The sequence below is a fragment of the Henckelia pumila genome, chromosome 3 (assembly GCF_033568475.1).
Source record: "Henckelia pumila isolate YLH828 chromosome 3, ASM3356847v2, whole genome shotgun sequence".
Taxonomy (NCBI): domain Eukaryota; kingdom Viridiplantae; phylum Streptophyta; class Magnoliopsida; order Lamiales; family Gesneriaceae; genus Henckelia; species Henckelia pumila.
The window spans coordinates 26,632,365-26,644,937 of record NC_133122.1 but is presented as its reverse complement, the minus strand read 5'-3'; the positions used below and the strand labels follow the sequence as shown (position 1 = coordinate 26,644,937).

Genomic DNA, 12,573 nt, shown 5'->3' with positions numbered 1-12,573 from the left:
ATTAAGATATTCAAAAATCGAAATTAAACGATTTAAACATAGCATATAATACACCGAAAATTTCTTAAATAATATTTACAGTTTATAGACGTAGAAAAAAAAAAAACCTCTTCACAAATTTTAATCAACCAATAAAATTGATGGGCCTAAATCATTTTTCATGAAAACACAAATACGTCATCCATGAATAAAGAAAAATTTAAGGTTCGGATAAGTTTGGAATAAAAATCTGTAGAATTTTTATGGGATGGGAAATTAAAATAATAATACACTAATCATAAAACAAATGGGTCGGGATATTAGAATCTTTTAGCAATCTTACTAAAATCTTTGTCCCGTAAAAATCGATTCAAAAAATCCAAAAAAAGTGGATAAATTAATAATTTAAATTGGATTATGGTCACCTTTACGTTTTTAATTGAAAGGAGGACTCTCTAACTCAAATTTATTTAACGCTCAAGGTTAAGGATTTCCCTCTGCCGAACGGAATGGAACGTGTTATTCCTTGTGTCAACTTCTACGATCACAACCCTCAAGAACTCATCGGTATGTATTCATTCATGATTCTAACTTTCAATCAATATAATTAACTATTATTGTTGTTGTTTATATATATGTTCACGGTCCGATTGATCTTGTTCATGAAATTAATAATATTTGGCTTGTGGATCATCGATCGCCGTCCATGCATGTAATTTTAATTAAATAATTAATACTCACCGATATTTACTTTCTTTCTTTGACATTCGATATCTTGAATACAATATGCAATTTTAATACCAATTATATATATATAATTCTATAATTTAACTGATCATATATATATAATTAATAATATTTCTTTTTGATGATATATCCAGGGATGGCAGAAATCAAGGAATCGGAAGAATATTACTTCTTTACGGAGATGGAGGGCAACGGGAAGCGGTCTTCCCGCAAGACCAAGGGCGGGTTTTGGAAAGCAACGGCTAAGGATAAACCGGTGTACGATCGTGCGGGCTCATTGATAGGATACAAAAGATCCCTTGATTTTTACCAAGACAAGAACAAGAGAACGGAATTTAAGATGAATGAATATACAACCACTTCTGTCAAAATTAGTAGTTCAAACAACAAGGTACGTACGTAAGTTAAATCATAATTAATTTTCATGTCTTGGAATAAATTTCCTAGCTTGTCAAACACATGCAATGCATATATAATCTAACTTTTGCAACTTTTTTTTTTTTTTTGCAGATCATGAAATATTGGGTTATTAACAAAATATACAGAAACAAACAGACGGTGGGCATGAAGAGATCAATCAAAGATGATGCCGACTGCGAGTGGCCGATTTCTGTCAAGAGAGCGAAGAAAGATGATGAAGTAAATGATCACATTCACTTGGAGGATGGCCAATCATTTGAAGAATTTAAATATCTCGAAGACATTACAGATGATAAGATTTTTGAAGATGATCGAGTGAATCACTCTAATGGCCAAGCAACTAATTTTAATATGGATGATATTACGGTTGCAGCCAATACTAGTATTGGTCATCATGATCAGAATTATATGTTTGATGGATATACGCCCAACAACAACAACGTGTTCGCAATTCTTCCAGACGATCACTGGCAAGTCGACCCATTTCATGATATGAATCAGTCTCAATACGGATTCTATTTTGGCCGACCCGAAAGCAGCTTCGTAGTGCCACAACAGTACTCACTTCTAAGCAGCAGCGGGAGTAGTTGTTAGGGCTGCAGGTATTATATTACTTGTACGCACGTAGATTAGATATATCTCAAAGTTTATGAATCAGCAATATTAGTATATTGATTTTATTGTTAAGATTTAAACATATCTGAAATGTAGTTGAGTACTTATATATAGTTGAAGGTGTTTATTTTGCCTCTAAATCATTATGATAATTAAACCCCCCAAAAAAAAATAGAAAGGAAAAGGAAAAGGATTAAAGGAATGACGGCACAGATTTTTAGTCAACGACCAAAATATCAAATCCAAATCAATTATTTGATTATTTATTCACAAACTATAATTAATGTATTCGATAACACAAGAGAGAACCAAAGACTGACTTGCGACATTTTGCTCAACTCTAATGTCTCTAAAATCTAAAATAAGTGCTTAGGTAGAACTTCTGTTTTTTTTTAAAAAAAAAAAATGATGATATGATCATTATTTTGAAAGAATGAACAAAATCTATGAAGGTGGAATCTGGTAGATAGATTTCATCTTTGTTTCTAACAGAGAAACGTATTTATCAAGCATAGAAACTACAGCTTCAAACTCGGTGACTTGTTGCTCTATCGAATCGATCTGTTGAACATATTGGTCGAAGCCATTACTTTTTGATTTCAGTTGCTCCAAATATACTCTTAAACCAGAAGCCACATCGCCAAAGCCTGTGTATTCTTCCGAGACCCTTATATTCATTTTCTCCAAAAGTTTGAGCAAGTCATTTGTTCCCTGAGACATTTGAACAGTTTCAGGCTTTCAGCTCGCAGGATGAGTCATACATAGCAACAAGAGCATTGGGAAAAAGGTTCGAGGAAATAAGAATAAGAAACCATTTAAAAGTCGTTATGCATGTATATTAAGCTAAGCATGATCCCACAACATTGCCAGAATTTCCCCAAAAAATCTTTACCTAGACCAAAGGGAATAAGCATCATTTGCATTGATTTCAAACTCGCTAGAGACACTAACCTAAGAAGCAAGGGCTGATCCAATAATTTGGGAGAAGATCGACTGGGCAGGCAAGATGGATTGACTGGATTTATTTGGAATAACAAAAGTACTGATCAAGGTTTAGAAAATAATTACCCATTGAAATATCATAATTCTTGAACAGGATGGAGCAATTGTCCCACGCAAACGAAGTATATGCATATATATCACCAATTCAACATATAGCACTTCTCCATGAACTCATTCACTCCTTCGTATTATTTAAATTTAAACCAACGAAACATCTCATGAAGCTATTACCTGAAGGTCGCCTTTAATCATATTAGAGACACTGGTGAAGAGATCATTGAGGGACTCGGCCAGATAATCTTGCTCCATCTCCTTCCCAGAAGCCATTAGGAGACACACTCAGGTTCCCGCTAGTCGCTAGACTAATTAGCCTATATCATCATGCAGAGGTAAATGTTTGTCAATGAAATTGTCAAATATTTCCCACCTTTTCACACCTTGCTATCCTTAAACTCATTCTTAACAAGAAGAAAAAGTTGAGTCGGATCACAAAATAATTTGGGTGCAATCATACAATTTCCTTTCATGCAGTGATCACTTTCCCATTAGCCAGATAAGAAAACTACTGGAGTCACCAAGTGCAACACTTATTTTTGGATTACATATAAGATATGCACAACTAAAAGATACCTTTCATCCATGTACCAATTTTTTTCCAAAGAAAGATACAATCAATATGGTTAGGCATCCAAGGCAATCTATCATTCTTAGGCTGATAGATAAGTGTGACAGTGAGAAGCAAGATCAAAGATCCAAAGTAATCTTGCAATACCATGTAAGTCAACAAAAACTACGCACCAATAGTGGATAGGTTCCTCAACAAAAACAGTTCTGTACATCCATGCAATATTGTATTTCCAGACATGAACTTGGCATGATTGACCCAAATTTCTTGTAAGAATTTTACCAGGTGAAAGAAGTTGAATATCTATTCTTAAGTTGAATAGCCTATGCCATTTCACCAGGCAGACCTGAAAATGCTGAGTAGCTCTCTCTAATCAAACATATATGGATAGAGTTGATTTGATAGATGGATATTTCGACCAATGAGATTTTAGCAGTTCAAATAAATCATAAAATTACTTTCCTGAAGAATCTTGAGGTACATTCATGATAATCCTCTACTAAGACTCCGATGAATTCACAGTTTAGAACTATAAATTTCCAGGAAATGAATCGGGTAAGCATTCCAAACTGAAAATCATGCATCACGGGTATTTGCGTAAATATTCTAACCAATTCAGAATTTTTCAACAAAATACTAAAACTTTCCTCAAACTGACATATCAAACCCAATTGTCAAGTTGAGAAAATTCGGCAAATTTTTAATAAATCTTCAATAAAAAAGAAAACCAAAAAAATCCGACACTTCAATGCCCATAGATGAGTAGAATGAAAGAAAGAGCTGTACCTGTAATGGTTATGGCAGATTCAAGAGTCCGTGTTGTGTTTGAGAGAGAAGCAAGACGGTGATTGCGAAATGGTCTTCAATGGAAAACCAAAAGTAGAAATATTGCATTGTGCTCCCACAAATTTCTCACCTCGCCCAAATATTTGACATTTTTATCTAAACTGCCTCAATCTCAAAGTTTTTTTTTTTTTTTTTTTTTTTTGACAAAGTGCAATTTTGGTCCGATAATTTTGTCACTTTGGGATTTTGGCCTTCTATGTTTTTAAATTTCAATTTTAATCCCGTATGTTTCGATTTTTTTGTAATTTTAGTCATTTTTCGTCGAAAATGTTTATGTGACACTATACATATCAGCTCCACGTAAGCAATGTATTGATGTCACATCAGCATCACATGATTAAAATTACCAAAAAAACAAACAAACAAATTAGATAGGTAAATAAAACTGAAATCTGATAATATAGAAGATCGAAATCACAAAGTGACAAATATATAAGACGAATAAAGCAAGTTTTTCTTCTTTTTTTTCCCTCTTTCAGTCCCATTTTCATAGTTAACTAATAATTACTTTAAACTGGACTATTAATCATCTTGGGAGTAGTTGCAAAAATTTATGTTTTTTTCAAGTGATTAAATTTGTTAATCACGAGGCTTAAAAAGTTATAAATTATGACGAAGTGAGCGAAAAATTAAAAGTTATAGTGTTTGAAAATTAATGAAAAATCGAAAATCATAATTGAATTATGTTTGATAAATAATTAATTATAAAACCAAGGTAGTGTTTGTAAATTTTGTAAAGAAAAACTCATAATCATTTTTAAAAGTACTACTTTTTATATCAAAAATATTATTTATTATTGTAAATATGAGTAGGATTAACTCATTTCAAATGAGTGTTACTCTTAAGCTTTTGCAAATATCGACTACCTAACAAAGGTTGTTCATAAAAGTTAAAATACATAAATCCACAATAGCTTTTTTTACTAGTTCATTTTCCTACTACATTTTCTTAGATTCTTATTTCTCATTTTTTGAGTAATATTTCTCATTTTTAAATTAATTATTATTTTCATACTAAATTTACTTTTAGATCGTTCCACTCAATTTTTTTTTTTTTTTTGCTATTTAAATTAAAATAATAATTATTTCAGATGTTCTAGCTAGATTTGAAATTAATTAATGTACTCAATAGACGTGAAATATGTGTCTTGACTCTTGATCATATCGATGTAGCACAATAATTCAAGGGGAAGTGGCAATTTTATATAAATTTTTTCGACCTAAATATATAGAGTTGTTTACTTTTCATATAAATTAAGAGAACTTTTCAAAAAACAACTTTTACCATTTTTTATAAAAATATATTCATTAGATAGAATTTACCGATATTACATTAGAAGTAATAGAAGACAAAGGTATAACTCATCCTTCAAGACCAGACATAAAACGGACTGATTTTGCTAAGGCAAAACCGTTGATTCGCTAATCGCTTTACAAATACAAAAAAAAAAAAAAAAAAAAAAGATTCAAAATCCTTTGCTACAAATTTTCAATCTTCAAACAACTCTACATAGGAAGAGTTAGCAACTGAGTTGGACAATGCCTCAATAACAAGTTTAGCATCTGATTCAATAATTATTTTTGGGATCTGCAAAACCTTGAACCAGCTTATATTAGGGCCTCTTGAATATCCAATGTTTCCACTACTGTTTTATCGGTTATTCCAAGAATGCTTCCTTGGAGCGCCGCAACCACGCCGCCACGAAAGTCTCTGAGTAAATAACCAAAAACCATCCTAGGAGGATCATTAAGCATATCAACATTACATTTAAGATAATTTTCTGGAAGCGGACTCCGACATATGATTGGTAGTCGTCGTAGATTGAGTATAGGCTGGTTTACATTATGATTAACTGTATACCATTGATTTCAAAGGTCCACTAGAGATGAGAAAATTAAATTAGTTGGTTTACGCATTTCCCATTCCACCCTACTTTGTTACCAGTGTTGTAAATGGCGGAAGACGGTGACGGGGAGGTCAATGATCGTCTACCGTCTAGGTGGTTGAATTTTTTTAGCAATATTTTTATAGGTACTCATATATAATCATGAAATGTAATAAAAAAAAATAGTCATAAATTTTTATGTAAGATGTGTAATTAATGTTTATGCATTAAAAAAATATAATGTTTATGCATATAGAAGCTTCATAAATATAAAATCATCTATACAAAGTGCAAATAAATATATAAATGCAAACTAACAAAATAATTAATAAAGATTCATCATCATATTAATACTAACAAAGTAATATAATTACTTTTAGCAAAAAAAATTAAGTTTAGAATTCAAAGTTTCAATCCACTATGGAAAAAGTACTAGACTAAACATAACTAATCTTCTAAATCATCTACATATGCACCATCAACTACATTCATAATCCTCTCATCATCAGACTCAAAATCAACATCTTCTTCATTCTCCTCCTTCGATGTAGTTAAATCCTCATCAAGTTCTCAAATGACTAATGGGGATGTTCCTCGCACTTCTCCTTGGTTGTAGCACTTCATCCGCTCCTGAGGCCTCCGCTACCATTCTCCAAGTAAGTCTGGAACCCGACTCGACCTCATCTTCATCACCACCATCAACAAGCCAACCTCGAACTTCACTAGCTTGAGAGGATAGAAGCAAATCTCCACTCATTTTTCTTTTACTCTTCTTATTCATAACTCATAAGATTGACGTTGAATTTGACATATACAAGATCATTCAATATAATCTTGATATCTCGAGCCTATTCATCTTCTTAGTATGTATCTAAAGATTTTAAACCATTGTTTTTAATAAAAAGACAGGATTATAACATAATTTTTTGAATTAATACTTAAATACTTAACATTTACCCCTTCAAATTGGATCCAATTTCTTTCACACCCGGATGAACTACTTGTCAAAGAGAGAATTAAATCTTATTGCCATTTTTTGTAAGTTTGGAGTGTCACTGATAAGCGCATTTTGTATGCATTGGTATTTTTATGTTTATTTTTTGTGCATTCATAATGTTTGGTGTGTTTTTATTTTTTAATTGCATTCATGTTTCTTTCATTCTTCGGGTTTTATTTGTAGAAAAAATAAAAATTAAAAAATTTTTGAAGGCAAGAGAAAAGAAAAGAGAATAAGAAAAAAAAAGATTATTGAAGCGCTAAAGACAAAGTTTGCCTAAACGTTAGCACTACATTTAGTGCTCTTGTTCTAGACGTTTGCACTACATTGAGTGCAAACGCTCTAAAGCTCAAGAAGAAGTGCAAACGTGCAAGGTAAGGGAGAATAGCGCATGGTGATGCGCTAACGCGCAAAGGAGAGGAGCAATCGCGCAATGAAGAAATGAAGACGCGCACGAGCGAGTTTTGTCCTCGCGCGAGCGCGTAAGGGAATTCCAGCAGAGTTGAATGAAGAACTCGCGCGAGCGATTTATATCTCGTGTGCGCGCGAGAGGAGTACCAGACATTGTTTTGAAGACTTGCGCGCGAGCTGGTTCTATTCTAGGCACGGGCGCGAGTTCGGGAAATTGAAAAGTCGGAAATTATATTTCGTGAAGGAAATTAATTGGTACGGGATCCGGGATACTATAAATAGAAGATTTTAATATTTTTTTGAAGGGTTACCCCAGTTCCAGATTTTCGGAGGTGGACAACAGCAGAGGCGGCTACAACTCAGGCTTGGGAGAAGATTTTTTTCTTTTATTTTCATTTTCAATTCATGATTAAAAACTTTGATTGGGAATTATGTTAAATTTTGAGTAGTTTTTTTTTCGATAAAGGTCACGTTGGGCCAGACAATTTATGTAGAAAACTTGATTGTTTATTTGAGATTTTCAGAGTTGATTTTATTTTATTGATTGTCAAATTTATATTTGTCTTGTGAATAATTTGGCCAGTTATTTGATTGCTTGTTAATTGATTCCAAGTCAACAGATGAGGTTTTAATTTTGATCACTTTTATAATCAACCTATTGTAAAACCAACTAGAAATAGAATTTGGTTTCATTATGCGGTTTAGGTGTAAATTGAATTTTCACAATTCGTCATGCATTCAAATTTGATTAAAATTACGAAAGAATAATCCGTCAATATTTGAATATTTTTTATTGTGCTAGAAATAGTCCTTTGAATAATTTAGAAAAATTCCTGTGCATTAAGGTTAAGTCTGAGTCTTAAATCGACTATATGTTACATGATTTGTTTGGTACTTACATGTGTCTTGGTTGTCTTGTTTTAATTATTTTTATCTTCAGTTATTTTAATTCTTATTTCTTCAGAAGTTTTTATTTTAAATTATTACTTTATTTAAATCAAATTGATTTTTATGATTTTTTCAAGATTAAGCTAAATAATTAATTCTTGAGAATTGACTGCAGTCCCTGTGGGATCGATACTTGGACTCTCTGTCCACTTTACTATTACTTGGCTGGTACGCTTGCCAGTAGATTTATATCACACCGATTTAGCCGGTCAAGTTTTTGGCGCCATTGCCGGGGACTGTTTGATATCAGAATTTTTATTTCTTTTGATATTAAACTTAATGATTTTCTGGCATTGTTTGATGTTCGGAAGGAGACGTATGAGCGACAGCGGATGGGTTTTGTGAACTGCGGTGCTGTTGTTTCTTTGGTTAGTGAATTTTATGCAAATTAGTGTAAACATGAGCAATTTCATGTTCTGGTGCGAGGTAAGCGGGTGGCTTTCGATGGGCATACCATTAACACACTCTATGGTATGCCTTCTCTTGATGAGGATGAAAATTCAGAGTTTAGTGCCGGTGAGGTGTATTATGACGAGATTGTGACCACTATCTGCAAAGAAGGGGCACAATGGAAAATGAAGGATGACACAGTGGTGCATTTTCCTTCTGGGAGGATGAAACAAGACGCAAGCTCTTGGTTTTTTCTGGTCGGTGCTCGTGTGTTACCCACAAGCCATACTTCCGAGGTGACAAAGAAACGCCCGTTTTTGATTTATAGTGTCGTCACCAAAAAGAAAATCAACTGGGGCATATCATTCAGGACTCCATTCTTGTAGCAGTGAGGGGCGCTACGACTGGAGGACTGTCGCACCCTTCTTTGATTACATAGCTTTGTGCCCATGCCGGAATTACATGTGGTGATGATGAAGAGATCTTCAAGGTCTAAAGACCTATTACTAGGGCCACAAGTAAGATGTCCCACCTCCTCCGCGAGCAGTAGCCCTTCAGGACCATCCTGCCAACAGCCGACAGCCACCCCAGCGCCCTCCACCACCTCCTGGATTATGATGAGTGATTGAACCGATTGGAGCAGAGGCTAGATAGTCATTTCCGTCGGATGGATCTTTTTTGGACTATATGGTCGATTTCACGACAAGCCTAGCCCAGCACTTTCCCAGTTCCAGCGAGTACCAACCATTTCCCCAGCCTCCTACTTGGCCCCCTCAGAATGATAACATGGACGATGACCACTGACGGTCATTGTCATCGTTATGTGTATTTTCCTTGTTTTTATTGATATTGCACATTGAGGACAATGCACATATCTGAATTTGGGGGTGTTGTTTTGATGATGTTATGTTGAGTTAGTTGTTGAAGTGAGTGGGTTGATTGTCTATTCTATTGAGTGGTTATTTTGGATGAAACTTTGATGGGATTTGAATGATGGTTTTGAATGTTGCACTAGTCACTCGTTCCTACATCGATTCTGTTTTTATTTTTACTTATTCGTATTGTTTTATATTCTATTTTATGTCAGTTTTCATTTGTTTGTGTGTTTGTTTTTGTTGAAAAAAATGTGAAAATTAGAAAAGAAAAAAAATTGGCCTATGATGATGAATTGGAAAAAGAAAAAGAGTTTATAATTGTGTTTTGGAAATTGTATCTGAAGTTCTCATTCGTAATGCACTATATCCTTGCCTATCGATACTCTTGATAAGTAAAAAGAGTTCTGTGTATTTTGTAAGTAGATTGGATAATTTTGCTCGTAGATCTGGTGATTTATTCTGAAGAACGTGGTAGACTGATACAAGCATAGAAATGATTTAGGAAATTGTAATTTAAAAAATGCTCCATCCGGGTTAAGTATAAAAACTAAAAATAATAAAAATCTAAATTTTCTTACAACTCCATCCGAGCTTGGAAAGGGATTGAAATCCCAATAACCTTTCCATGGCTATGTGTGCGGATAAAATGGGGTTGATGCTCCATCCGGGCTATAGACGAGGGGATTAAAATTTGAATCGTATCTTTAGTTATAGCTAAGTATCCGGATAATTATTGAGTCTAAATAAAATCCGGTAGTTTTATGAAAAAAATGTTTAATCATTAAAAAAAGTCCTTTTGATTTATGCGAGTGAAAGTTGAACTTGGTTGAGAGTATTTTGAACTAAAGGACAATATTAATGCATCTTTGAGGCTTACTAGTTGCATGATTTGATCGAAAGTTAGGTGGATAGATAGAATTGGATAATCACACACACGAGGACTCTTAAGAAAATTATCTACACATGGATTAATTGTTGGACATCTGAGGCCAATTGGTTTATTCATGTTTTATTGCCTCGTGTGTTTAATTATTTGTTTGTCTAATTGTTTTGTTTTATTTTGTTTTGCTCGTGACTAGCAAAAGTTCAAGTTTTGTAGGATTTGATAAGTGCAATTTGTGCACTTATATTTTATATGAATTGGATTGACTTTTGTTATGTTTTGAGCGATATTATTCGTTTTTCTTGTTGTTTGTGTTGGTTGCAGGAATTTGTGTGATATTCATTTTATTTGATGAAAAAGAGTCATAAATAGTGAAGAAAAAAACTGAAAAATGAAATTTCAAAGTGTGCATAACCAATGCTCCAACGCCAAAATTGCAGCACTCCAGCGCTATACGGAGAATTCCAGGGTGAAAAATTCGAGGAAATAGCGCTCCAGCTCTACATTGCCAATGCTCCAGCGCTGTTGAAGAATTTTCTCGGGCGCTCCAACGCTTGAAGTCCGCGCTCCAGCTATTCTCTGTCGATAAATTTGGAAAGTTTCTAATCGATTTTAAAGAGGATTTTAGAGCTTGTTCTGGGGGAGATACGAGGGTTGAGAGAAAAAAAATCAGATATTAGGGACAGCTTGAGAGTTTTTGGAGCGACAAGAGCTCAAGAATCCGGTACGAGGACTGAAGACGGCGACATCCGGAGACAGAGAAGCTTAATTCTACTTCGTTCTAATTTTTTGTTGAACTCTATATTTTTCTAGTTTTATGGATTGTTGGAAAAACATATTTTTTTGATTTTGATTGAGTTATGAACTAATTTCATAGTCTAGAGGTAGAAGGATCTTGACTGGAAACCATGATTTGAGTATTTGATTTATATATTTGAATTCTTTGTATAGTTTATTTGTGTTTTCCTAAATTTATTGCTTTCAATTTACTGGCATATATTAAATGATATTATTTTTTTAGAATCTATCACTCGAGAGAGAGGATTTCTAATATGACATGGGAAAATACATATTTGGTATTATATTGTTCGAGAAGCATATAACTCCTTAGAAGTCATTAGAAGAATTTTTGTGCTATTTGACGGTTTTAATAATTGAACTTAGATAGACATAACGAGTTGGTTATTGAATACAATTTTTTTTAGACACTCGAGATAATTAGTAGAAAAGAATAGGGATTCTTGGCTAATAAACTAGAAGAATTTAGAATTAAAAAATATTTAGAAATAAATTGTGGTGAACAATCAAGTGAAGTTGAACCTCTAGCATTTTATCGCTTATTGAATTCTAATTTCGTGAACTCGTGGTTATTTATTTTTATTTCTTGCATATTTTAGTTTTATTAAATTCAAACTCATTTTCGTGGATCTAAATAGGATTAAGATTTGATTAGTTACGAATATTTGATATAATATCATTGTATTTATTCTCTGTAGGATAAACTTGGACTTAATTCCTATATTATAACTTGACAGTCGTACTCTTGCGAGCAAAAAACACGCAACACAAAGCAAGATACAAAGCGGCCAAGCTCAATAGGAATTCGATCCTCGAGAAAGGAATCGATTTATCAGAGGAAGAAACCATCTCCCTCGGCATCCATTAACACGGCTGGACTGAATTTTGTCGTGAACCTCAAGTGGGCATCGTGCCCTTGGTGCGGGAATTTTACGCCAACGCCCCGGAGAGACCGACATCAAAGATTTTGTTGGGGGTAAGTTGGTTCCTTTAGACCCAGACAATCTTAATACCTTATTTCAAACACCCGCAGTCAATGATTGTCAATTCCAGGCATTTAAGGATAGTCCCTATTTTTCTCTTGTCACTGCTGAATTGTGTTATGATGGGAACGTGTGGAAAGACCTGGTTAAATTTTTGTCATTAAATAA

The 12,573-nt window shown here is 33.7% G+C and overlaps 2 protein-coding genes across 3 annotated transcripts; one reads left to right on the top strand and one right to left on the bottom strand.

Annotated features, from left to right (window-relative positions):
• Window positions 1-469: 469 nt before the first annotated feature.
• On the top strand, window positions 470-1,758 carry LOC140886076 (NAC domain-containing protein 105-like). 2 transcript variants are annotated; one of them, XM_073292580.1, is made up of 3 exons: window positions 470-546; window positions 861-1,117; window positions 1,237-1,758. In XM_073292580.1, the coding sequence occupies exons 1-3, from the start codon at window positions 489-491 to the stop codon at window positions 1,738-1,740; spliced, it is 819 nt and encodes a 272-aa protein (XP_073148681.1). In that variant the 5' UTR covers window positions 470-488; the 3' UTR covers window positions 1,741-1,758. The 2 variants fall into 2 exon arrangements, with proteins under 2 accessions (XP_073148681.1, XP_073148682.1); XM_073292581.1 differs by lacking the exon at window positions 470-546 and adding an exon at window positions 642-691.
• A 287-nt stretch (window positions 1,759-2,045) lies between these two features.
• On the bottom strand, window positions 2,046-4,278 carry LOC140892852 (biogenesis of lysosome-related organelles complex 1 subunit 2-like). Its single transcript, XM_073301877.1, has 3 exons — window positions 4,175-4,278; window positions 2,995-3,134; window positions 2,046-2,472 (listed from the first exon to the last, which is right to left on the bottom strand). The coding sequence occupies exons 2-3, from the start codon at window positions 3,088-3,090 to the stop codon at window positions 2,206-2,208; spliced, it is 363 nt and encodes a 120-aa protein (XP_073157978.1). The 5' UTR covers window positions 3,091-3,134; window positions 4,175-4,278; the 3' UTR covers window positions 2,046-2,205.
• Window positions 4,279-12,573: the final 8,295 nt, after the last annotated feature.

Excerpts from the sequence above, each read along its gene's own strand:
- LOC140886076 (XM_073292580.1), top strand. The coding sequence starts at position 489 with ATGGAACGTGTTATTCCTTGTGTCAACTTCTACGATCACAACCCTCAA. Across the intron at positions 547-860 it reads CAACCCTCAAGAACTCATCG|GGATGGCAGAAATCAAGGAA; the intron begins GTATGTATTCAT and ends TGATATATCCAG. Across the intron at positions 1,118-1,236 it reads TTAGTAGTTCAAACAACAAG|ATCATGAAATATTGGGTTAT; the intron begins GTACGTACGTAA and ends TTTTTTTTGCAG.
- LOC140892852 (XM_073301877.1), bottom strand. The coding sequence starts at position 3,090 with ATGGCTTCTGGGAAGGAGATGGAGCAAGATTATCTGGCCGAGTCCCTC. Across the intron at positions 2,473-2,994 it reads TGATTAAAGGCGACCTTCAG|GGAACAAATGACTTGCTCAA; the intron begins GTAATAGCTTCA and ends CAAATGTCTCAG.